Here is a 26,563-nt window from a genome sequence, read left to right as displayed (position 1 = left end):
GTGTGACGGAATCTCTGGTAATTCACATTTCATTACCCTTGGGGGGTTTATGTGTTTGTTTTTTTCTTTGAAAGAATTTATAATTGCATAGTGATATATACAGTCGGCTTGACCAACAAGTTACTTTTCTTTCTCCTTTGTTTCTGGCCTTGCTGGTTCCTGGATACTATTGCGTCATGGTAAGAGACTCAGAAGACGATGTGCTATTCCACTTGAACTAGGAATGACGACGATATAGGGAGGACTCAAAGAGGATCTGGCATATGACCCTCCATGCCATCCACGGGCAGTAAGTTTGGTCTCCTTCAGCCATTCGCAGTGAACTCTTTAACTGATGGGCCAAGTGCGCAATTCAAAGTACTACCAACACCAACCGCCCCGAACGTATATATAGTTCATGGTGCTCATGACTAACCATTGCAGGCTGTTTAACGAAAAACTCATACCAGGAGGAAAAGTGCCAATCTCAGATAAATGCCCTGTATGAATGCTGTAACGCCTTCTACCAAGCTCAAGGGGAGGATGCAAAGACACCCAGTTGCCCTAAGCCCAGTCTGCTCAAGCTGAGGATGAAACAACGCGGTCAAAACAACTGAGAAAGCTTTTGCTTTTTTCCCTTGCATGGATATTTCTTGTCCATTATAACAAGACCTGTACATACTACTGTCCATAGATAAACTACGAGCTGCTGCTGTTAAGCCTGGGCCAGCATCAAGTACTCCAGAGCGGAATAGAAATGAAGATATACGAAGCGATGTGACAATCCCTTTGCTGTCTCAGCCCTCATGCGTCAGGAGGTTCTTGACTAATAAGAATTGCCATAATTCCTCTAAGACAATCTTGAGCACGCAAAGAGGCCGATTGACCTGAACGAAGATTGAAGCGCTCGTTCCGAGACTCTAATGATTGCCTATAGACATTTGATGAAGAAAAAGAAAAAAAGAAGGATGAGAAAAAAATGTTGAGGATTTTTAAATGCGTGTGCTGGCCGACAGCGCTAAACTAAATCGGACTTAGCGGGCGGTCGGCCCCAAAACACGCCCGTTCAGCATTCGAGCAGAACAGAAGTTCTCCCCCAAACCCTGTTTAAAGCTACAGATTCTCATCAAGCGGAGCCGCTCTGCAAACTGCTGCTGAGAACAGTGACGGTAGTCGTTCTCACGCGCGATGGCTCCTTTAATAAAGTCCGCGGGGTCCGCTGGCTTTACGTCAGTAAATGTGAGTTTATTTGTTTTGGCGACTACTTCTTTTGGCGGTGCGCCAACTATTTTCTCTCCCAGGCTGCCCGAGGGTCGACGTCGAATGACCCGGAGATCATCGAGATAGACGACGATGACGACGAACCAATGGATGACGAAGAAGATATTGACGCCATTGACCAAGGTGATGAGGATATGGAAGAGGAAGAAGAGATAGAAGAGTACGAGGAGGATGAGGAGTACAACGATTCGGTTGAGGAGACGAATGGAATAAACGGCGGCAGTGAGTCACCATTAGACCTTGGTCCCTTCCAAAATGGTCACAGTACGGTTTATTCCTCAATATATTGGCTCCGGTGAAAGGCTGACGGTCTTCAGAAGCGTACGACATGACAACTCCGGAACTATTCACATCTGCTGGCGCACAGCAGGCATTACATCCTCTTCGCCGAACTGCGGATCGGGTCACGCGCCAAATCGAGGCGTTCGCAGAAAAGCTCGACCGTTTCAAACAAAAAGAGAACCGTGATAGCGAATTCGAGAATTACCAAGCTGCCTACCAGTTGGTGAAAAGCTACCAAAATTTTGCAAATGATTCTATCGAGGATATCTCTAAACAAAACACCCTGAGGCGCGCAAAGATGGGGTGGAATACAAGTCGGACCAATGGAACAGTGGCTCAGGATCCCAAGACACAGGAGGAGCTTCAAAGATTACAGCTAGAAGCGAACACTTGGCAGCTCCTTCTTAATCTAATTAGCATCAACGATCCCCCAAGCAGGGAAAGTGCCAAACAAGCTCAAGAGAATGCCTTCCAGAATCTTCACCGCTACTCAACCGATCGCGAAATTTGGGAACAGTTCGTGGGTGCTGATCACTATGCTCTGGAATGCGTGATCATCATGAAATGGCTGGAGCACACTTCAAAGTCAGCAAGTCAGGACATTGATTCGATAATCTCGGAGTTAGAGGCACAGGCTGAAAGGGGCCAAGGGATGTGGACCCACGGCTGGCTCTATACCAAGGAGACCATCAAAGGCCAAAAACGACTGCGAGCTTGGCCTCAACCTCTCGAGCCTAACGATCCAGCTGTTGCGGCCTCGCTCCTAGTCGCAGAGAAATCAGAATCAATGATTACCCAATTGGATCCTGATGCGGTAACTCGACAAAAACAGAAGCTTCAGAAACAAGATCAGTTCCATGAGCGCGCGACTTGGATGACTTGCTGGAAGATGCTGAGACAGGGCGAAAGCTGGACAAAGATTCGGGACTGGGCAGAATCCTGCCTAGAGAATTGGCGAGCAGTTAGCTTGTGTGGCTCGAGCGTGGATGCAAGCTCTTCTCGCGGGGAACGGACGCCTGTTGACGATGGAACTACGCGCATGATGAATTGGCGGTCACAAACCACCTGGCGAAACGCTTGCTCTGCTTTGGCGCGTAGCCAAGGAACCGAAGATTTCGAGCGCGCCGTCTATGCATTGCTTTGTGGCGAGACAGAAGCTGCCTTTAAGGTCTGTCAAAGCTGGGATGACTACCTTTACGTTTATTTCAACAGTGTTGTGCTCTCCCGCTATCAAGGGTTCTGCAAGCAGTTTCAACGGAAACTCAATCACTCGCCGACTGTTCCTGTTGCATTTGTTCCCGAGCCTGTTGGGTATGCCGATGTGAACAAATTTGTGCTGTATACAAAGGGTAACGATCGTGTCGGGGTCGAGGCACGCAACCCTTATAGAACTATCCAGGCGGCTATCCTGGGTAAAGGGTACGACTCGTTTTTCCACTCCTTGGCGAAAGCGGTATCACAAGCAGCGGCGAGCAAGGGGGATCTGTCTTTCGTACCAGATCTTCCACCAGCTGCCGTGGACGACTCTCTACTGATTGCGGCCGAGGACAACGATGCCTTGAGGATTGCGACTCATCTCTACATTATTGCGAACTCGCTCGGCTATGTGCGCTCAGATACACAGTTCTCAACTAATGCGTCTATCAATGTCATTGGATATATTGCCAACTTGGAGGAAGCCCGAATTTACGATATTATCCCTCTTTATGCATCGCTTCTACCAACATACCAGGCACACTCTGTGCTTGGCCAGATTCTGATTGAGGTAGTCGACCCGCGGGAGAGACGACAACAAGTCAGGCTCATGGAGAATCATGGTATCGATGTTGAAGCTGTCTTGCGTGATCAATGGCAGTGGGTTAGCGCTAGTGTTTCTTCAGTTGAGCATTCAAGCACGCTTAAGCGGTACCCCAAGGTTGTCCGTCGCAAGGATGGCCTGCCCGAGGTGGTACCAGTCAGGAAGGATTACATTGGAACCGATGTATCCGGTACGGAAGAGCGCGTCATTCGGAGCTTGGAGTGGCTTCGCTATGTTGATGGACAATGGGGGAGGATCTGCCAACTGGGTGCCTTGCTGTACAGGAAATTCTATGGTATGTCTCTGTGCCTCCAACTACCTCGGACATGGTATTTACTTATATGATTTTACAGTTACTGGGAGACTTGCTGCTGCTCGGGAGTTGAGTAGACGCATGAGGTTGTCAGATATATCGCGGGAGTCATTTGGGTTTGACCTGACAGATTTGCCCTTTGGCGTTGAAAATGGGGTAGAACCGTCGACTCCAGAGCCCTCCAGTCCGACTAAGTCGAGGGTTTTCGGCTCTCCTCATAAGCGCAACCGATCCTTAACGAATCGATTGCCCTCCGATGAGCAAACAAGTCTTCTAATCCAACAATCGCAAACCATGCGTGACTTGGAAGAACTTATTCTGGCATTTAATGCACTAGAGTGGTTTGCTGTGGTTTGCGAGAAGCTCGACAAGTAAGTAACCTGTCCTGTGATATGTCGGGAAGGACCCACGCCGACTAACGATGTACAGGAATAAACACAGACGCGATTCTGGCGCGATCAAAAATCTGAAGGAAGAGCTTCAGGAGTCTTTAGACGAGGTTTCTGTGCACGTTGATGCACTGCTGGATGAGTGGCTCATGGGTGCTGAGGACGGTAAGGCATCATTGAGAACACATGAAGGGGCGTATGCTGACACCAATGGCCAATACAGAAACCGAACGAGCCGAGATGGAAGAAATCCGAAAGACATATATCCCGGAACTTTTCCTCGACTATCACAATGCGCTGTACTATGCCGGACATGTGCTTACCAGCGAGCTTCTGGTGCAGTGCATGAACCTGGCAATGCAAGTTTCCGAAAATGAGTATCTAACTAGCGCTTTTGTGGCGTCTCGTCGAATGGCGGAGCTCGTGGACGCGTTAGCCTTGGCCAGCAAAGCCATGGTCAACACGCAAGCTAGGCCCGGTAAGAAGCTTCTGGGAGGCGAGTCTTTGGGCATTTGGAATGTCGACGTGCCCGATGAGGATAATGACCTCCAGGAGGCGCAGTGAAATGCACATGTACTTAGATATCTTATGAATGAGCTGGTGTATATTACCCTCTTTTCTTATTTATGTTCTCTCATCTTTGGCAGGAGGGTTCTGGTCAAACCATCACATCTGGACAGGATTTAAGAGGGCGTGTTTTATTATTCGGGCGCTTTTTTTTCCAGGGGTTTGACTCGATTACAATATCACATCAAGAATTGGCATGGCATTTCTCATGGATATTTCACTCTCTCTAGTTAATACCTCGTATAGGATATTGTGAAATCCTTACTCCTTGCTCAATCTTGCACAATCATGTTTTGTACACATATCTGACCTGATTCGAATATTTGATTCACCTCCAACCGGACCAATAAAGCTCAATAAACAAGGTAAGTACTCCAGTATCCACGCCATCAATCCCGTCGCCATCGTGGCGCAGCCTGCGAACTATTGAATATATCAACTAGAAGGTTGATTCCCGAATCCCGAATAAAAAAAAATCAAACTCTAATACCAAACGCAGAGACTCGCTGTCATGGGTCTGGATACCTACCTAATACCCACAGCTCACGCTAAAGCCTTGCTTAACAGAAAAAGGTTATCCGACAAACCAGACTATCAAGGAAACAAAAAGGCCCCATCGAGTAGGACAATGATGTGTCCTGTGTACATCATTGCATTGTATTGCTCCGTCGAAGAGGGCAGTGCTTGGTTTCTCCATCGAGCGAGCAATAATACGATTACGGGCCGAGTTGGAGAATACGAATGGAGGGCCCTGAAGATCTAATGAATTGAATGCAATGTTTCAGTCTAGATTACCGCTCGACAACGGAACGTTAACGCAGTCGTTCCTTGTTCGAGTCCACGGAAGTCGTAGTTAGTTATCTCGATCGACGATTGCTCAGCAACAGGTTGGACGGGACGCCGTCTGTCTCTTTCCATGAGACAATATCGACCAAGTCCATGGGGTATCGTGACCAGGTGACATGCAGATAATGGGAGTGAGTTGGCGAACTCTACCCCTCGCACACAACTAAACCACAACCCCCCCCCAGACCGCCATTCCTTCTGCCATAGGTTGGATTCCTTCGGTTGAGGTTGACAGTGTGGAATGTTGGGTCTCTCGCGTTGTATGAGGTATTAATCCAGTTGCTCTCGGGGTACAGACATACATGGATACCATTAGTAGGTCCTAAAGAGGAAGGTGGAAGTCCACTTACTGTACTGTACCTGTCTATTGTGATAAGCGTTTGGAGGCTGTGTTCGTTCCTCTGGAGATTAGCACACTTATAGAGTACGTGTTAAGGAGTGGGTCCTTCTAGACATCCTGTACCAGCTGCTGTTTGGCAGAAGATAAATTATCCTTGCATGTGGCTTTCCGTCCTCTTTAGTGTGGTTTTTGTATTGTTATTTTTGATTTGCGAGTGTAGATAAGCAGGGGTGGTGTTTAGGGTATGCTTATATGCATGGTGAGAGAGATTGATAATCTCCTCTGTATGTCTATCCAGTACTGGATAGTGGTGATAGTTAGGTAACATGTCGGATTACAAACGGTAGAGCAGTTATGGATCGAATGAAAAGCTGATAGTCCCACATACTCAGCCAAGGACAAGATCGAACGATATACATGCATCCACAACACATGTTCAATATCTGCGGTGGGTAAAGCGAAGTACGACTTATGCTCGCGTCATACAGGTCGAACTAGTGATGACAGTAGTCTTTCTAGAATCGATAGTATAGTCTCGGTTTAACCAGGACGGGTCTAAATGGTCAAGCTAGCTACGAGGTGGTAAAACAACATGCACGATCACTGATTTACTCGCCTCTGTATCGTCATGCTTACTTTTGCCCCTGTCATATCCCCGCGGTTACAAATGACGCAGTGTTGTGCTATTCAAGAGATATCACCGCATTGCATTGGACCACGCTTCATTCCTTTGTCCTATCAGACCATCGACGTTGGTGTAACTGCCACAACATATCATACTACTAGTATGAGACAAGTATGGCGCCTCGTACTTGGTTCCCGTACCCACGTCTCGCTTCGTTTGGAGAAGTATCCACCCATATTATCTAGACTATGAAGATTTTATGGAGTATAGAAGGTATATGTACGTTAATACTCCGTGTACCTCGAGTTGAGTAGTAATCAGCGAGGCCAGACCTGAAGAACGAGTAATGCAACCGCCCAAGCGAACCAGTAGAAGCGTCCCGGCGGATGGACCGAATGTGAACGGCATCAAAATGACGAGGAGAAAAGTCATCCAAAAAAAAGAAAAAAAAAGAGGGAAAATCCCAAGGGCTAGACTGTTGGAGACGTGTTATGGGTCCCTTTCCTTTGCACCGCCCATTTGCCAAGCCTCGGAGTTCATTATTCGTCCGCGGCAATGAAACGACCCCCATCAAGGAGTTGAACGGTGCAAAGGACAAGACGAGATTGGTTCATGTGAGAAAAATGATATTGGGAGCAGGTTTTGAAATTTTGTAAAATTTAAAAATTTTGATTTTTTTTTTTCCATTTTGTCTCCCAAGTGTCCGTTGCGGGCCTCATTGTCGCCTGTATGTATGGGGTAAATAGTAGTCACATCGAGGATGCAGGAGTATACATTTACCAACCACATCAACATTCGAGGATCAAATACTTTCGGGTTCGTAAGGAATTAAAGTTTCGGATTAAAACAACACCACAGTGTGCATCAGTGCATCAGTGGCAGGGAATCTATCTATCTATATTGAATTGTATGACTCGCCTCCCCCTTTTGGAGGTGGTTGTCGTGTAATATCAAGTGGGGCCCCTATTCGGCGTCAAACAATCTTATAGACGGCAGAATCCTTTAACGGAGGGGAGATCGGAATCTCGACTCCTACTGTGAAAAGAAATCGTAGGTCATATCACTGCTGGTCATGCAGGAAACATCTTGAATACGTGTAACAGGTCTTATAAATAGGTCCCAGAAAGAATGAGAACGGAGCTTTCGCTTTTCTCTCTCTCTCTCTCTCTCTTGTGGCATGAGGATACTTTCATTGCATTGCATAGAGCCTGAAAACGGTGTATATCAACCAAAGTGGTTACAGTATCACGGGACCAACATCCCAATGTTCTTTTAAGTTATTAGACTAGGAATGGTGGGAAAATTAATATGGGAAAATATTGAATTGTTTTTTATTTTATTTTATTTTATTTTCCTTTTTTTAAAAAAAGGAGAGGAACAAGAAAAAGGGAGGAGGTCAGTGTGTGGAAAAATAAATAATAAGTCGATGACGGAGAAATGGAGTGAGGCAGTGCAGTGGAAGCCGACGAGTGATGTTCCAGCGTTGAACTTGCAGGACAAGGTCTAGTAGCAAGTGAAGCAAATCCCAAGCATTGTGTTTCGGTGGCAAGCCATGGACCCATCATCGGAGAGATCCTTGTTTTTCTTCTCTCTTTTTTCTTTTCTTGTTCCATTTTTCGTGGTCGATTGTAGTCTTTCTCCCTTTTCGGTAAATAGTTTGTTGAAGATGTTCTAAAGGGAAACTTTCAATACCAGGGGAAAACGCGAAGAAGTTCAGATCCAGGACGCAGGGAAGCGATGTCATCCGTCCAATTTGGGAAATGAGAGATTCTGCAAACGGCATCCATTACTTAATTCGCGTACGGGGGTTTACCATACAGGAGATTCTCGACCTTCTGCGGATCGCTGGTGGAGCTGACGGCCGCAGTAGTGACGGCCTTCTTACCGTAATGCTTCTAGATCTGGACCGCTGATTGGCTGGACTGGCGACCGGAGGGGACTTCAATATAGGAAAAGAAAAAAAAAGTATCGGGTGCTGGTATTGTAATGGTTGTAACTTGTGACGCTAACTTCCATCTGGGATCCATGGTTTACTCCGTAGCGCATTGAACCCAACTATTCTATTGCGAGAGCTACGCTACGATTATCTCCAGTCGACCTACTGACCTCGGTGTACCTGACCTCACCACCTCACCGTCCTCGCCTCTTTCCTCCTCGAACCCCGGATAGCTCCCTTCTCTAGCGCTCTCTCCCCTATATTCATTGGTCCCACGTCAGGGCCGACTGGAGGAGTATACCGTTCGTATACTGCCGCTTTCTGTCTCTGTTGACTCCTGTCTGTAACGGGTGTGTTTCTGGTTTGCTTGTATGGCTGACCTTTGTGATTGAAAGCCTCACCCTTTAGAGTCGAAGGCACTGGTTGCGGCTTTCTCCTATCCTTTGTTTTCATTCAGGTTCTTTATGCGCTCATAGATGACCACCTTTTGCGGATCTCTCATCCTATTCATAACCGTGGATACTTCCGTTGACTCCAGGTCGCTGTTTCCCATCGTTTGATATCTCGACATTCCCCGAGTGAATTGCTTTGCCACAGAATCCTCTGCCCGTTTCCACTATAATTTGGATGTCGATCGCTACTGCTCCTCATCATTCTCGTGCATTCTTCGCAACTAGATCCACAAAGAAGGAGGACCGGTGATATTTTTGTCTCAGCATAAGCCACATGGGCTATATTGAACAACTGCTAGGACTCAATATTTTTTTGGGGAGCTTAACCGGTTGCGGTATTACTGCAGAACACCCTACCTCTTTACGAGCACAAGCCTTGCTTTGATGATACAACGAGGTCCGATTGATTGCTCCTTCAGGAGCCGCATTCTTACAGATATCAATATCCCTTTCGTCTGAAACTCTTGTCGCCCTTGAGACCCACTTTCACCTGGGCCGTTAAACCCCTTGGACGATCATGTCGGATTCCAGATCGAACGCAAACGATTCCAAGCAGTCGCAACCCTTGCAACGACCGCAGGCCCCCGAAATCAAAATCAATACTGACTTTAACGAAGAGATCTCACCGAGCACGGCGCATCCCACCTTACAGATCTCCAGCGAAAATGCCTATTCCAATGATACGAGCGCTCTCTTGAACAGCGGCAGTGTTTCGCCCTTGGATGGGACTTCAGGTGGCTCAATACGCTCTTTCACATCTGACCCACGGGATCACGAGAGTCGACCGACCTCTCCGCACAACGTCTCGTCTCCCACACACAAGATGAACGACTCCGTGTCCCATTCGAATTACCTGGCTGTGCCTGGCACTAGATCCCGCGGGAATTCATTGGAGTCGGAGGACACGCATCAGTCGTCCAGCACATATGGAGGTGATACCTATGTACCAACAGCATCTCATGGATCTCGTGCAGATCTGACGAAGAACATGGTTATAAATGATGAGGACGCCCTTAAGCCAGATCCGGGCCGCGAAGATGATTTTACGGTGGAGAATAACAAGTTTGCCTTCTCGCCGGGCCAGCTAAACAAGCTTCTAAACCCCAAAAATCTCGGCGCATTCCATGCCCTAGGTGGCCTTCGTGGCATAGAGAAGGGGCTGCGGACTGACATTAACAGTGGGCTGAGTATGGATGAGACCGTATTGGATGGAACCGTGAGCTTTGAGGACGCAACGTCAATCGCTTCGGAGGAATCGACACAAGAGTCTCCTTCCCAGCCCCCGCGGCAACCGACAAGATCTGGCACAGAACCTGCGAAACCACCTGACAGTGGCTACACTGACCGGAAACGTGTCTATGGCAGCAACAAACTTCCTGAAAGAAAGCCCAAGAGTATCTTCGAGTTGGCTTGGATTGCATATAACGATAAGGTTTTGATTCTCTTGACGGTTGCTGCTATTATTTCACTCGCTCTCGGCATCTACCAGTCTGTAACAGCCAAGCCAGGCGAACCCAAAGTAGAATGGGTCGAAGGTGTCGCTATTATTGTGGCCATTGTGATTGTGGTGATAGTGGGTGCTGCGAACGACTGGCAGAAGGAGCGCCAATTTGTGAAACTGAACAAAAAGAAGGATGACCGACAGGTTAAAGTGATTCGTTCTGGGAAAACACTGGAGATTCCAATTCACGACGTGCTAGTCGGCGACGTCATGCATCTCGAACCCGGCGATGTAATCCCAGTGGACGGTATTTTCATCAGTGGTCACGATGTCAAGTGTGACGAGTCCTCCGCGACAGGTGAGTCGGATGTGTTACGCAAGACTGCCGCCAACGAAGTCTTCCGGGCTATTGAGCAACATGAAAACCTCTCGAAACAAGACCCTTTCATCGTGTCCGGTGCGAAAGTCTCCGAAGGCGTGGGGACATTCATGGTCACATCCGTTGGAGTCCATTCGACATACGGGAAAACGATGATATCTCTCCAAGATGAGGGCCAGACGACCCCGCTGCAGTCGAAGCTGAATGTTCTCGCTGAATATATCGCCAAACTCGGTCTTGCCGCCGGACTATTGTTGTTTCTTGTGCTGTTTATCAAATTCCTCGCTCAGCTGAAAACCATCGACGGCGCCGATGAGAAAGGTCAGGCTTTTCTTAGGATTTTCATTGTCGCTGTGACAGTGATCGTAGTCGCTGTCCCCGAAGGATTGCCTCTGGCTGTCACACTGGCGCTCGCCTTCGCCACAACGCGCATGCTCAAGGACAACAACCTGGTGCGGCTGCTCCGGGCTTGTGAGACTATGGGGAACGCGACAACGATTTGTTCCGACAAGACAGGTACCCTGACGGAAAACAAAATGACAGCTGTTGCTGCCACTATGGGGACGACCTTTAGTTTCGTCAAGGATGCCGGTGCTTCTTCCAATGGAACGGCTGAGGATAGCGACGCACAAGAAGTTTTAAATGCCTTGTCACCATCTGAATTTGCCAAAAGTCTTTCTGCTCCCGCCAAGCAGCTTTTACTCGACTCCATCGTGCTGAACTCCACCGCATTTGAAGGGGAACAGGAGGGGGCTATGACGTTTATTGGTTCAAAGACCGAAACAGCGCTTCTGGGTTTCGCAAGAACTTACCTCGCCCTCGGTTCGCTTAGTGAGGCACGGGCTAACGCAGAAGTCGCTCAGATGGTGCCGTTTGATTCTGGTCGAAAGTGTATGGCTATTGTCATCAAAATGGGACCTGGAAAGTACAGAATGTTGGTCAAAGGTGCAGCGGAGATTCTGGCTGCAAAATCTACGCGTATCATTTCCGATCCAACAAAAGATCTATCTAATCACCCGGTATCCGATGACGATAGGAATACCTTGAATACGACGATAGATCGATATGCGGCCAAGTCCTTAAGAGCGATCAGCTTAGTGTACCGCGATTTCAGTCAATGGCCGCCCGAAGGCGTACGCAAGCAGGAAAAAGATCGCAGCCTCGCGGACTTTGACGCTGTATTCAAGGACATGACCATGTTCGCTGTTTTTGGCATTCAGGATCCCCTCCGAGCTGGTGTGACAGAATCTGTTAAACAATGCCAGAAAGCTGGTGTTTTTGTCCGAATGGTGACCGGAGATAATATAAATACGGCCAAGGCTATTGCTGGAGAGTGTGGTATCTTTACGCCTGGAGGAATTGCAATTGAAGGACCCAAATTTCGCCAACTTAGCTCCGCTCAGATCCACCAGATTATCCCTCGACTGCAGGTTTTGGCAAGATCTAGCCTGATGATAAGAAGATCCTGGTTACTCATCTGAAGAAGCTAGGTGAGACGGTTGCGGTTACCGGAGATGGAACAAATGATGCCCAGGCGCTTAAGACAGCAGACGTTGGATTTTCCATGGGAATTGCTGGCACTGAGGTGGCAAAGGAGGCGTCGGATATCATCCTGATGGACGATAACTTTACCTCGATCATCAAGGCTATGGCCTGGGGTAGGACTGTGAACGACGCGGTCAAGAAGTTTCTGCAGTTCCAAATTACCGTCAATATCACTGCGGTTCTCCTAACATTCATCTCAGCAGTGGCTAGTGACACTGAAGAATCGGTTCTTACGGCAGTACAACTTCTATGGGTCAATCTCATTATGGACACTTTCGCAGCGCTTGCTCTAGCGACTGATCCCCCTTCTCCACATGTTCTTGACCGCAGACCCGAACCCAAATCCGCTCCGCTTATCACCCTCACGATGTGGAAAATGATTATCGGCCAAAGTATTTATCAAATGGCTGTCACGCTTGTCTTGAACTTTGCAGGAGGTCACTTTGGTTACGAAGGCGATGTACTCTCTACAGTTATATTCAATGCTTTCGTTTGGATGCAGATCTTCAATCAGTGGAATTCCCGCCGTCTGGACAATGGGTTCAATATCTTTGAAGGCATGCTCCGCAATTGGTGGTTCCTTGGAATCCAATTCATCATCATGGGTGGGCAGGTCTTGATCGTTTTTGTTGGTGGCCATGCCTTCTCTGTCACCAGAATAAACGGTGCGCAATGGGGAGTCTGTTTGATTATTGGCGTGATCTCTCTTCCAATTGCAGTCATCATTCGGCTGATTCCAGATGCATTCATTGAGAAACTCATCCCAACCTTCTTCCACCGCAAAAAGGCTCCTGAGCTTTTGGTTTCTGACGAGGATCGCTTCGAGTGGAACCCTGCTCTGACTGAGATTCGGGATCAGCTCAAATTCCTCAAGAGGGTCCGTGGAGGTCGGTTGAGACATCTGAAGCACAAATTGCAGCACCCTGAAGAGTTCCTTCCAAGATCGCGGAGCGGTTCAAGGTCATCACGGTCAAGAGAGAACTCGGTTCCTGGAACGCCTGTCAATGAACGCAGCAGTACCCCATCTCAGCCCCCTACGCCAGAGTCACGGTCAAGAAGACGAGCTCGGTCTCGCTCGAACTCGGCATTTGGACCTGCTGCAGCCATGGCGGGTGTAGTTGCTGGAAGTATTGCAGGCTGGTCGCCAATTGAACGAGCGCCAACAGACGGACAGCCCTTCAAGTTCGACCTCACTCCACACGGGGGCTTGGAAAACCAGCAAGGCATTGAAATTCACCCCAAGACAGCGGCAGACGATCGGATCGTGGGAGACTATCTTTCATCGTCGAAGACGCCACCAAGTCAAAATCCAGACCTCCTGCCTTACTTTGAGCATGCTCCCCCTGCACGGGCTCCATCTAGCCGTAGCATAAGGTCAACATCTGCTCACAGTCGGTCCGCTCACAGCCGGTCCGCATCCCGAAACGAAAGTTGACCGGATACTTGGCTAACTCCTTAACCAAACCTTTGATACGTTAATGGTCTTTTCATCAAGACCGCCCACCTCACAACGATGTATTATGATCCTGTCGTTGATTTGCTTTTCGATATGTTGTTTTGTTTTATAGTTCTGGGTCGGCCGCTGTCTTGCGATAAAGCAACTTTAGTGCATTCGTCAGCTTTTTCCGCTTTTTACTGTGCTTATAGATTCCCTATTGCTTTTCCTGGGGTTTCGGCTATTTGTATTTTGCTGGATTGCATGATGCTAGTCTAGCGATCCATCGGGCGTACAACGGTCGAAAAGGTCTTGTTTGTTCTGTTTTCATATAGACACTCATTCCAGTGTATGTTCGGTCACGGCGCAAGTTAGGATGGCTTGTGTCTTTTCTTATTTGCCTACCTTGTACATATTGATTTTTACTCCCCTCCCCCCTTTGCTGGGTGCTAGGGATGGTTTAATCATTGTTAAAAACTTGTTTTTCATTTTCTACCTTTTTAATCTCTTCTACTGGTTGACTTCGTTTTCTTGGGTGGGTTTTAGTCTTTGGTATGGGAGGTTCTGGGTTCGCTACCGGAGGCTTCTAATATTATTGCTGCTGAATGTGGATCTACTCTTATGGTTCGTCTTTTGTCTGTAGCCCTGGGTATAAGTAAACATTTGTAGGATCAGGTGTAGTCATTCGTGATTTGGTGTTTATTCTTATTTGGATTTGGCCGACAGTTCAGTTCTCTAGCATATCAAGTGTATTGAGGGATGGGTACAGGTACGATAGACTTGATTCGCCATTCCCAAACGATATAAAGCATCAACAATACTGGTTTGGTTGACCTCAGTGAGGTGTAACTAGTTTCCTATTTTGGGAGAGTAGACTATCAAGGGATATGATTTCTTATCTTTTTCTTCCCGCCTGTTTTGTGCCCTCTTGTCATAACGTGTTTCGGGTAAGGGCTTTAGATGCTATGTGCCCGATTGTTGTACTTATTTTGTACATTTGAGGGGGTTCCTTTGGGGCGAGTATTGATAAGGTTGCTTAGCTAGATGGCTGTCTTTGGAGTGTCTGTTCTCTGAGTGTAGTTCGGCAAGCAATGGCACTGTCTCACCAGGCCCACTGGTTATGCACGACATGACTCAAAGGTCAAACTACGGTTCTTTTTAGTGATCCCGAAACTGGCTGAAACAAAGGAAACCTGATGCATCCATTAGCAGTATTATGCAATGTTCCACTGGTGTGGTAGTCATTATTAGGTCATGTGTGATCTGCAAGAACGTGCTACTTGAGATTTAGTAAAAGGAACCACTTGCTCGGGAAACTCAAGCCGAAAAAAAAACAGTCTTCGAACTAGGGGTTCGACATGGAGTCACTATCCTTGGATTGACCACAAGGCTGAAAGGTAGGCAGCATGGTGGCGAGCTGAGAGGCTCATGGTGCCTGTTGAGGACCCAAAAAGATTTACCCCAACTCAGCTTCGAGGTATGATCATAGCATCATATCCATACTTGTTAAACTTTCTTCCAAATGGGCTAGTATGGGCTCCGGGATTTTTTCTGAACTGCCCGGATCCTCGGACCTTGAGCTACGTTGCATCTTTCTTACTGTCTCTCCTTGCTTGGTTGGTGCATACCAGACGACCGTGTTGGAGAGCTTAATGCCAATATGAGTAATGGAATGTAATGGGCATGGTGATGTGACAAATCACGGAACAAGGACGATCTGTACTGCATTAGCTTGAATGTAATAGAGGCGATTCGGGTGTTTGAGCTAAAAAATTAACTGGAGGGCCATAGAGGTGACGGGAATTTCAGTAAACCTGAAAATACCGAGCCCCTGTTTGGCGCTGGGTTCCCTTCCTCCTCTTTCGATGGATGGGGTTGAACTTATTTTTTATGAAGCCCTGCATCATGAGTGCCTGTTTCATAAGTGTAGAGGACAGGACCGTGCGGTCAAAGTGCAGGGCCTTGGTACCGTGTACACACCAGCTGTGGAATGCTAGCATCAAGTAGGGCAGGTGATAGGGTGATGTCAATCCAGTAGCACTGTGAGAGCAGCGTACTCCTTCCCTGAATTTCCCCTTTTTCTCCTGTACATCTCTGTGTCCCTATATATACCGTGAAACGTTGTTCGTCTTTCCTGATTATCTTCTTCCGGCAACTTGTAGCTTGGTCAAGCTTGCACTTTACTGTTTCCCACGAGAAGGAACAGAGAAGTAGGCATACCCGGCTCCTTTTACCAAGTGGCAACCCGTCCAGAAGGCCAGCATGATGTCGGAAGCCGAAAAAGCTCGTATATCCCCTTCTCTTCAGAGTGTTACACAGGAGGAGTTAGAAGATCAGGCTCCCCTTAATGCAGGCCACAGATCGAGGTACCAAAGATGGGCGGGATGTATCAAAGGCCTCGAGGCGCGTGGGATTGAGCCCATACCGCTTGAGGAGCGCCTGAAGACCAACCCATCAGCATCGCTTCATATGCTGCTTATGTGGTTTAGCATGGGGATGGCCTTGAACAATATGGTGGTTGGATCACTGGGCACGCTGGTAATGAAGCTGAGCTTTGCAGATGCTGCTCTGTGCGCAATATTTGGAAACCTTTTGGGAGGTATGGCAGTCGGGTATATGAGCACTTGGGGGCCCAGAAGTGGGAATCGCACTCTTGTATGGTTCATCCGTTACGTATAAATTCTGTCCGTCCCTATCCTGTTACGAAAGGAAGAGAAGTACATACAGCTCACTTGTCGTCGATAGATAGTTGCCCGATATTTTATGGGGTACTACCCTAGCAAGGTGTGCTGCTCGCTGAACGTGCTTACAAACTTGGGTTATGGAATGATGAATTGTATGATCGGCGGGCAATTACTCTCAAAAATATCCGGTGGAGCCGTATCCGTTGTCGTTGGTATTATCATTGTCGCGCTTGCAAGCTTGGTGATGGCTACATTTGGAATGCAGATCTTCCAATATTATGAAAGGTATGATCCATGCGTTGGTGCCTGCCTCTGTTAGATTCGTTGGTGCTAACTCAGCAATGTGAACACTTGCAGATATGCTTGGTTCCCGCAGTTGTTGGTGCTCTGCATCATCACCGGATCGGCAGGACCACAGTTTGATTTCCAGCGTTCATCAGTTGGATCCTCATACGAGGTTAATGCCAAACGTTTGGCATTCTTCTCCCTTTGTTTATCTGTAGCTCTCGCATGGGCGCCGTTAGCTGCAGACTACTATGTCTACTACCCGCCGACCATTAGGCGATGGAAAACATGGTCGATGACCACGATGGGAGGATGCTTGGCAATGATCATCACTCTTCTCCTTGGAGTTGGTCTGGGAAGTGGAGTGGCGAAAAACCCAAAGTGGGCTGAAATTTATGATGGTACGCCGGCGAGTCTTTTGATGGCTGGTTATGGCAGACTTGGTGGCTTTGGCAAATTCTGCGCGTTTATCAATGTCGTGACGGTGGTCTCCAGCAATGCCCCCGGGTCCTATTCAATGGCTATGAATTTCCAGATGCTCGGGAATGTATGGTCGAAAATCCCGCGTCCTGTCTTCACGGTTACCACGACAGTGATATACACGGCATGCGCCATTGGAGGGCGAGATTTCCTATACGACATTTTCAAGAGCTTCCTTCCACTGATCGGTTATTGGATCATCATCTGGTTCACTATTGTTGCGGAAGAAGACTTGCTCTTTCGCCGTAGCAAAGGCTATGACTGGTCTGCATGGAACTGTCGACAGAAGTTGCCGGTAGGAGTTGCTGCTGCTCTAGCTTTTCTGGTCGGCTGGGCGGGGGCAATTGTAGGGATGGTATAGTATATCCCTGATTTACCTGCTTAAGACCAGTGTTAACCCGTTCCCCTTTTCCTGATAGAATCAAGTGTACTATACGGGGCCGATTGGGAAAGCAGTCACTGGAGGCTGTGACTTGGGAATCTGGCTCGGTTTCGGTTTCACGGCCCTCACCTTCCCTGCGCTGAGAATGTTGGAGTTGAGAGTGATTGGCCGCTGAAAGAGCGTTGCTGCCATAAGATACCATCCACATGCGTTCATAGTGACTCGTCCATCGGAGGTTGGGCCATCAGTCATACATGCGGAGTTTTGCTTCAGAGACCTTGGATAGATACTTTGAATGAGATGGCTCGAATGGTTCTAAGAAGGTAAGACCTCCAGTCAATAAATTCAGTACGTACGTACGCATGGCCGGTCATGCTCGTACCATAAAGCTTGATGGAAGCTGCATGCTAGAAGTTTGTCTTTTCGCTATGAAGATAGACAGAACTCTGCAAGACATGGAATGTTTGCTTCTCATCAAGCCAGAATGGATATAGAAAATGATGTATTCCGGTTACATTGCTTATAAGAAGGATCTATGTGTTAACTCGTATCCCCTGTAATCAGTCTCCATGGTAGTGTGTCTCTGTCTCCGATCTTACACCTTTTGGCTGTTTTGGTAAATAAATCATATGAGCTTCCACCGAGCAAAGAGAGATGCATAGGCCCTTCGACGTACGCCGGCGGTAGTGATTCAATTCTATTAATAGGAGATGAATATATGTGATGAAGTTATAGGTTCGAAGAGGAAGTGACTAGTGAGGGCAACACGTGAGTGTTTCATGTGCGCTCCGGGCCACTCACGGATTGCCCAGTGAGCACCCACCGGCAGCTCTGGTTGCTCCTGGATTGCTCTGGCTCTCTAAACTATATACATCTTTCGCAGCAAACCTGAGAGCCCGTCACCCACGTGATCAAGATTCAAGGGACATGTATTGTGGTCACAGACATATCAAAAAGTATGTATGTATGTATGTACATACATACATACATACAACGTGTACGGCACGAAGGATGCAAATTTTAGAACAAGTACACCAAGCTTTGTGGGTCCACTTTAGAGGCAGAGTGAAAAATGCTTGGTATCCTCCGAAGGGACACAAACTTGCATGCCCAAAGCTTTGCCCCAGTGACTAGTGATGATAAGCGTATTGCGCAATAGGGGTTGGAAATGAGTGGATGACGGTGATAAGGATCCGAGCGTCAATCCACGAGCTGGGAACAGCAGCTACAGTAGTATCGGATCAGGCCTCCACCGGAGTATGAGACGGCGAGCGTGCTGCATAACAGGATCTCCGTGTCGCAATGGTCACTGATACAACTTTCCCAATTCCTTCCTCATGCATGCCTTTATCCCCTCCACTAACGCATATCAGAAATGTACTCGGATAGGGATGGGATCGCCTCGGAAAACTCTGCGGCAGTTTATCAGGCGAGGATACGGAGACTACCATTCCTCACCTCCCTATTAGCCGGTATTGGCTTTGGCGCCTCGGTGGTTAACGGTGAATACGGCAACTGGGTCCTATCCAAAAATCGGTTCTCCTCACTCCGCTGGAGTGCGCTCTGCTGGGTAGGTAAACGGCCTGCTACGTTTGAGCTGTCATTAATTCACTCTGTAGCCTGTTCTGATATTGCACAGCCTATTGTTACATGGGATACAGGACTGCGCGGCAATCTACACGGCTGGCTTTAGAGGATCAGTACTATCTGTTCTCACTCTTGCTTTACAAGTCTCCGAGGCTTGGAGTCAAACAAGGATCTTGTTTACTGTATCTCCTAGTCTACTGCAATATAGCACTGCATTCCTCCTGGACCTGGTACAGATCCTTTTTCCTCGCCGACCAGATGCTTTCACATCAGAGGAAAAGCTGGTAGATAGGGAAAATGGGACCTCAGCCTTCCATAAATATTTCATGCAGTGGTGCGTCCACGCGCTTTACCTCTCAGGAGATAAGATCAATATTGACCAATTGCCGTTGCTAGACTATTATACTAGGTCTAAGTCGCGATTCGAACTGTAAGGGCTCCTTCGGAGCGTGGTGACCAACGGGCTACAAGAGGTGCAGTACTAGAAGGATCAAACGTGTTCAGATTGTTAGGGAGTTTGTATGTGTAATGGAACACTCGGCGGACCGCGCCGTGCGTCAAACACAGCCTATTCAGGCTGCTTAACAATAGGGTTGTGGTTAGTCAAAGGATCGCTTCAACACAGACTTGAATAGATAGAAACGCAAGCTGTTCGCTTTCGGTATAGTGTCGGGGAGCCTTCGCTCATATAAATTGTAACGAATTTTTGTAGTCATGTCCCCTTCTTCGGATGACTTCAAAAACGAGAACTGCGCGGTAAGTTGGGCTTCACTCCGCTGTAGGGCGCCGCTGGGGATCGAATTGACAGTGTTTTGTATCTTTGAAGATAGGTGCTAAGCGCAAGAACGCTGTACGTGGAATTGCTAAAGTCTCTCAAGAGGCCAAGCGGACGCGACTAGCCGCGCAAGCTTCGGTAAGTCTTCTTTAAATAGCTTCATCTAGCGGAGAGGCGTCGTGGTGTTTTCGCAGCGAAAGGCTAACTTATGCGTATAGGACTCTGTGCCTCCGCCCCCGCCTCCCCCTCCTCCTAGAGGGAATTCTGTGCTGTCCCCGTCCCCTGGAGGGGAATCCGCTTTGCCTCCACCCCCTCCGGAGTCTCCTCCGCCGCCGCCATCGCCTACGGCGCGGCCTTCCTCTCCCCCGGTGAGTCTAACTTAACGTTCCGTGAGGGAGCCGCATAGGCAGCGCTGACGATTTCTAGGTCCCCTGTACACGTTGCGCGAAGGTGTTATTCGAGGATTTTACTAGCAGTGTTCGTGGCCCTCGAGTATGCGTGTTCAGAGGTGCCGGGCGGCCCTGCGGACGGTGCACACAACTGAGAAAGCCGTGTCGTCCGCTGCCGGGGCCCGCGTGGGCCGAGGTCGCTCGCCTGCAGGGCCTACCTCCGACTTTCGAGGCTGTGGAGGCCACAGAGGCTCTTGCCAGTCGTCTCGAGGGTGCATATCGCCGCTTTGACGACTTGCGTGAGCAGCATCCGTGCCTCCCGGTGTTGCGGAGCATAAACCGCAATATTTTCCGCTTGCTCAACGAGCAGCGGGAGCTCGGAGGTAAGGAGCCTCTTGCAGAGAGCGAGCTGGAGGACTGGGTTGGTTTGTGGTGATTTCGGCTCTTTGTTTTTCTGTTTGTTTTCCGGGGCCGCTGACGGGCACCCTGTGGTGCGCCTTCGGGCGTTTTCATGTCTCTACAACGATAGCCACCCTCAAGACTTCATTGTGGAATCATCTCGCTGTTCAGCGCAGTTCCGCGTTTGCCAAACAATGGACCCTGATGCTTCTGCGACCAGTGGTGACATTTGGAATCCCTTATTGTGTCATGCAACTGCTCAAAGTCTGGAAGTGACTGGGGCCCCAACTGACGAGGCCTGGCTGTGGCTGATCGGTATTGCGTTGTCATCTGTAGGGGAAGCCGTCATTCATTATCATCTTGCTTGGATCCAGTGGTCTGAATTAGGAATTCCAATCCGTGCGCAGCTCATTATGGCGATATTTCAAAAAGCGCTACGGATCAAGGATTCCAAGCATCCGGAGAGTTTCAATTCGAAGGCGACATCGGCGGCATCTGAAAAGGCACAGGCCATCAATCTTATTTCTTCTGACACGCTAGCATTCAGCAAGTTTACTGCTGTCAACCATATGCTGCCCTTTTTTGTTGTCAAGCTCATTATGGCAATATCCTTTCTACTCAAATTACTGGGATGGCAGAGTACACTGGTTGCAATGATTGTCACAATAGCGAGTGCTCCTATACATACTATGGTCATTAAACATGAACGGAAGACCCGGAAAGATCTGACGGCAGCCAGAGACAGGAGGATAAAGGTAGTTAACGAAGCCCTGCAGGCACTACGGCAGATAAAGCTCCGGGGCTTAGAGGCTCAATGGGACGAGCGTATTAACCAGCTTCGACTGGAGGAGCTGAACTATTTGTGGAGCGCCCTTATTGCCAGCACTGTACGTTCAGTCTGGAAGTTGGCAGCTCCGTTACTCGTCGCAGCAGTTTCCGGTCGTACCTTCACATTCAGTGCATCTATCTCCCCATCAATCATCTTCCCAATGATTGAACTATTGCCTCACCTACAAGGGTCACTGGGAACCATCCCAATGGTCATCCAGGATCTCTTGGACGCCCGCTCAAATGCCTATCGGATGGAGGAATATCTGAGAAGACCGGAACAGAGCAGAATTATAGATCCAAGCCCACCCGGTCAGGTTGTATTCCGTAATGCTTCCATTACCTGGTCGACAGATGAAGTGTTAGACAAGGTTACATCACCTCCGCAGTTCTATTTACGCAATATCAACCTTAAGTTTCCGGTTGGGGGGCTAAGTGTTATCCATGGCCAAACAGTATCTGGAAAGAGTCTTCTACTTTCAGCTATACTTGGTGAGGCGGATCTTCTAGCTGGGGTATTGAAGCGCCCTCAATGGCAGAGGGGCAACAGGTTGCGTTTGTTGCTCAATCACCATGGCTGCAGAGCGCGACGGTCAAGGACAATATACTCTTTGGAAATCCACTTGACCAAGAAAGGTATACAAAGGTCCTCAACGCGTGTGCACTTTCCTTGGACCTGGAAGCCCTGCCTAAGGGTGATGAGACTCAGATTGACCCAAACGGTGTCAAGCTGAGTGGGGAGTCAGCGAGTTCGGATTACATTAGCAAGAGCAGTTTACTCGAATGCGATATTGCTTGTGCTTGATGGCATATTTTCTGCTTTAAGTGCCAGCGTTTCGAGGGATATTCTCCGCGCTCTCACCGGTGAGCTTTACCACGGGCGTACGCGAATACTTGTAACCCACCAGGTTTCGCTCTGCGCTCCAATGACAAAGTCTGTTGTTCAAGTCCATGAACACACTATCAGCTACTCAGGTACAGCTGATTTGATGGAAGGTATTACCGTACCGGATCCAGAACTGGGTGTGGAATTTAGGCCATCAATGGAAGTGAAATTGAAGGAGAAAGCTCGCACTCTAACGACGACGCAAAAAGCTGCCGCGCGTAATGATTTAAGGGTGTATTCAAAGTATTTTACCGCTGCAGGTGGCTTTATATTCGGAGTAGTCTATCTTCTAGGGCTAGTTATTAAACAGCTCTTAGCCGCATTGACAACATGGGGTCTAGGATACATTAATTCTGCAAATTCTAGCTCAATTTCGGCTGAACTGCCCACGCCGGTCGGGAGTAATTGGCATCAGAAATATGCCTACCTGTACCTTCTAAGCCTGCTGATGACCATCACTTGGGACCTCCTTTTCAACTTGCACACTTTCTCAGGGTCAGTACGTGCGTCCGAGGCGTTATTTCGAGAGATGACATCCCGAGTCATCCGAATGCCCCTGCTCTGGCTCGACACTACGTCCATTGGTGGCATACTCAAGAACTTCACCGCAGATGCTAGAATGGTTGACGATTCTTTACTTACCACCTTATCGGAGTTCGCTGACTGTATAGTAAAGATGATGGTAATTGCTGTTATCGGGTAATTAATGTCTCTTCCCCTGTTTTAGCATGATCGAACTACTGACCCCCAGCAGATTATACACGTCGAGAGACACAACTATCTTAACCTTGGCTTTCCTATACGCGGGTCTAAAGGTCGGTAGGATCTATATCAGAGCTTCTCTATGGGATTGTCTGGAGTCTTGTTCAGAGCTGCCAATGCGTTTGGGCTGTTAGAAACTTATATGGATGCTGCAGGGGCGATGACGGCTTACAGTGAGCTTCAAATCGAGGATCAAGGAGGCGAAGATGTTCCGGAGGATTGGCCCTTCCAAGGAGAGATCATAGTAGTCAAACTTGAGGTTGCATATTCGGCCAATCTTCCCCTAGTGCTGAAAGATATTTCCTTTACTGCTGCACCTGGCCAAAGAATCGGGATTGTTGGCCGAACTGAAGCTGGCAAATCGTCCCTCGCCCTCGCCCTCCTCCGTTTGATTGAGCCCTGTAGTGGCTCGCTACAGGTTGATGGAATCGATCCTTCGAAAGTGAAGGTCCAGTCACTTAGGGCGAAAATCGCATTTGTACCACAAGATCCTATTCTCTTTTCCGGTACAGTACGGTCCAATCTCGACTCTTTCCACCGGGCCTCAGACGAGATACTGGAAGATGTGTTGCGGCGTGTTCAGTTACTGGCGGCGGGAGACTGCACGGGAGGAAGATTCGGTGTGTTGACGCTGGACTCGCCTATCAGTGCTGGTGGAGCAAACATCTCGCAAGGCCAACGACCGATCCGACGTCGGCTGTCGATAATGAGACGGACTGGTGGATATTCTACAATCTTGTCCAAGATAGTGAGGACAAGGAGTTTCTGATCACAAAGATACTACGATAGAGCTAGAGGGGTTCAGAGTGGACGTTGGACATGTCTTTGTTATTGTAAGGGCTAGTATTATATTACTATTACTATTACATACGGTATCTTAAAGCAAGAAAGCTTCCCCTCTCAGGGGTTCATAAATACCGGGCACTAAGTCCGTGCCCGAGGTCCTTCGATACTCGGCAGGAATCCTTTGGTTGTGGGGAAAGGTCGAAGGCTGTCAATCAACAAGAAATGGTGGAGGAGGAGGAAGAGGCAGGACCTCGGCCGAAAATACTAAGAAAATATGGGAACACGATACATTGCGATGTTGACCAATCGTAGACGTGCTATTACTCTTGATCTACTACTAGTACTACTAGTACTAGTACTTGGTTTGAATACTAGTAAGGATAAATGGACTCCAATCTTTTATGCACGGATTCTATCAGGGTATTTTTTTTGTCAAGCTAAACTCTTGGCGAGCTGAACCCGAATTTCTCAAATGGATGAAATCCTGTGACCGTATTTGCTACTCCGCATCCCTCGCCCATGAGATCACATTTAACCACGCCTGCTGCTCACCGTCTTCACCGTCTTCACCGGCTTGTTGTGGTTTGAGGCCTATGAATTCCGGTGCACATGGTTAACAACCCCCCCCGTTGGACAGCCGATATAGACTACACCGTATACACGTTTGTTGACATTGGGCGGAGCGATGGGGAATCAGAGCCAGCCCGTCACGGCTGGCAGGAACATGAACTATTCAGCCCCGCAAGCAATCTTAGACATTGCTCCTCGTCAGCTTCTTCCATATGCCCTCGCGGCCCTGATAGCATATCCATTACTGGTCTCGTTGCTCCGATTTCGCCGCGTACAATGGGTACACCAAAAGTACAAGTTCCCCAACCGGGCATCCCTGGCTAAAATGACCGACGACGAAGCCTGGGAAATTCAGAAAGTGCTGTTGCAACTGGAATTTCCGTTCATCTATATTAAAGCTCTCCAATTTGCTCTCTTCAGGGTTCGACGCCTTTCTCCATCTTGTTATACTTTTTGGTGGACTGTCTGGTAACCTAAATTGACCCAGTGAAGACCTACGGAATCCCCACCATCTCCGGGCTGCTCACCAAGACCAGCCAATTCTCGAATCCGGAGACATCTTACAAGCGCTACGCCGATACAAGCGCCTTGGTCCAGGAATTTATGGGCAACGCTCCATCTTCTAGACGTACTATCACTGCGCTCGCTCGAACCCGCTGGCTCCACAATGGCTATCGCAGCTCGGGAAAGATCTCCGAGAATGATATGCTCTACACGCTTGGCTTGTTTGCCCTCGAACCCATCCGGTTCATCGAGAAGTTCGAATGGCGAGAGCTGACCGACCTCGAGAAGTGCGCTATCGGCACGTTCTGGAAGAGTGTCGGCGATGGTCTCGCAATCAGTTACGAGGCCTTCCCATCGCATAAGACGGGATTCCGCGACGGCCTCCAGTGGCTGGAGGAGATCACGGCCTGGAGTGAAGCGTACGAGGCCAAGTACATGATTCCCAATGCTACGAACCGGGAGACCGCGGACCAGACTACGGCTGTGCTATTGTACATGGTCCCGAAGCCGTTCCAGCAGATCGGACTGCACTTCGTTTCGTTCATGATGGACGACCGCCTGCGACGCGCGATGTTGTAAGTACAACCCGAAGGCAGTTGCTCCGTGTAACGATTAACCTGGGCCTAGGTACGACCCTCCCCCGGCAGCATATGCCAAACTGTTCTCGTCGCTTCTGTCCGTTCGCCGCTTTGTGATACGTTACCTGTCGCTCCCCCGGCCTTATTTCCTCCGTTACACTGCCTTCTCTGAGCAGCCCGACCAGAACGACCGCATTTTCATCACCCAGTGGGATGCGGCGCCCTATTACGTCGCGCCTACCTTCTGGAACCGCTGGGGTCCTGTCGCCTGGCTTACCTGGGCTATGGGTCGGCCTCTTCCAGGCGATGAAGGTGATAAGTATTACCCCCGGGGCTACTATACACCTGATGTAGGACCCAAGTACTTCGAAGGCAAGGGTCGAGCATCTCTAGAGGAGTACGTCCAGGGCTTGAAAGGTTCACGAACGGGCCAATGTCCGTTTATTTAAGCATGAGCACGGACGGTATGCGCTACTACTGTGGGAAAGCTGTTCTTTGCCGTGCCATCTGCAAAGCCGGATATACTCTGGCACGGTATGGCCCAGCTAGTGAGAGAAAAAGGATATCATCAATATTGATGGGAAGGCCTATGACCAAATTCGTTGCTTTGTAGTACTTTTAAGGTAGTTACTCAATGAGTCTACTTTGTGATATTCCATAACCTATTAGATAATTCATGATTACGGGACTGTTGTAAGATTCTTAATCATAATATGTCCAAGTCAATAGAACTACTGAGTCGCGCCTTGGCCCTTGAGCGTGACCCCCCAAGACCAATTTCGTATCCCCAGCTTTGCATTCACCGATGCATGACAAAAGCACAAGAATACAAACATTCTTAGTAAAAGCGATAATAAACCCAGGACAACCAGCTGTCCTGGAAGCTGCGCGAAATCCCTAATCCCAAGGACCCTTACCCGGGACGATATACTGTTTTGACTTCTCTACTGCTTTGACTGGTGGTAGAATCTCATCGACCGGTTGGGCGTGGGCTCCTGCCTGCGGAGTAGCCCGGGTACTAGTATTATGAGTGAGACGATGGATGGAGGGCGGAGGGATC

General features: G+C 48.6%; 6 protein-coding genes across 6 annotated transcripts; all 6 read left to right on the top strand.

Annotated features, from left to right (window-relative positions):
* Positions 1-1,167: 1,167 nt before the first annotated feature.
* On the top strand, positions 1,168-4,606 carry ABOM_004179 (nucleoporin Nup84/Nup107 family protein; the record flags this gene model as incomplete). Its single annotated transcript, XM_022531309.1, has 6 exons — positions 1,168-1,218; positions 1,281-1,524; positions 1,578-3,635; positions 3,694-4,024; positions 4,083-4,207; positions 4,266-4,606. 6 exons carry the CDS (start codon positions 1,168-1,170, stop codon positions 4,604-4,606), a joined length of 3,150 nt encoding a protein of 1,049 aa, XP_022391288.1.
* Positions 4,607-9,325: 4,719 nt separating this feature from the next.
* pmcA (putative P-type calcium ATPase) lies at positions 9,326-13,608 on the top strand (the record flags this gene model as incomplete). The annotated part of the gene is made up of 2 exons (XM_022531308.1): positions 9,326-12,058; positions 12,115-13,608. 2 exons carry the CDS (start codon positions 9,326-9,328, stop codon positions 13,606-13,608), a joined length of 4,227 nt encoding a protein of 1,408 aa, XP_022391279.1.
* A 2,265-nt stretch (positions 13,609-15,873) lies between these two features.
* Positions 15,874-17,614, top strand: ABOM_004177 (nucleoside transporter; the record flags this gene model as incomplete). The annotated part of the gene is made up of 4 exons (XM_022531307.1): positions 15,874-16,263; positions 16,354-16,577; positions 16,650-17,412; positions 17,477-17,614. 4 exons carry the CDS (start codon positions 15,874-15,876, stop codon positions 17,612-17,614), a joined length of 1,515 nt encoding a protein of 504 aa, XP_022391280.1.
* A 1,200-nt stretch (positions 17,615-18,814) lies between these two features.
* Positions 18,815-19,132, top strand: ABOM_004176 (uncharacterized protein; the record flags this gene model as incomplete). Its single annotated transcript, XM_022531306.1, has 2 exons — positions 18,815-19,009; positions 19,079-19,132. 2 exons carry the CDS (start codon positions 18,815-18,817, stop codon positions 19,130-19,132), a joined length of 249 nt encoding a protein of 82 aa, XP_022391281.1.
* Positions 19,133-20,783: 1,651 nt separating this feature from the next.
* On the top strand, positions 20,784-23,834 carry ABOM_004175 (uncharacterized protein; the record flags this gene model as incomplete). The annotated part of the gene is made up of 5 exons (XM_022531305.1): positions 20,784-21,932; positions 22,001-22,158; positions 22,250-23,002; positions 23,058-23,122; positions 23,221-23,834. The coding sequence occupies 5 exons, from the start codon at positions 20,784-20,786 to the stop codon at positions 23,832-23,834; spliced, it is 2,739 nt and encodes a 912-aa protein (XP_022391282.1).
* Positions 23,835-24,536: 702 nt separating this feature from the next.
* ABOM_004174 (uncharacterized protein) lies at positions 24,537-25,952 on the top strand (the record flags this gene model as incomplete). The annotated part of the gene is made up of 3 exons (XM_022531304.1): positions 24,537-24,842; positions 24,914-25,500; positions 25,553-25,952. 3 exons carry the CDS (start codon positions 24,537-24,539, stop codon positions 25,950-25,952), a joined length of 1,293 nt encoding a protein of 430 aa, XP_022391283.1.
* Between the last annotated feature and the right edge of the window lie 611 nt (positions 25,953-26,563).

The sequence above is a fragment of the Aspergillus bombycis genome (assembly GCF_001792695.1).
Source record: "Aspergillus bombycis strain NRRL26010 chromosome Unknown contig00022, whole genome shotgun sequence".
Classification (NCBI taxonomy): Eukaryota; Fungi; Ascomycota; class Eurotiomycetes; order Eurotiales; family Aspergillaceae; genus Aspergillus; species Aspergillus bombycis.
This window is presented reverse-complemented; position numbering and strand designations above follow the sequence as displayed.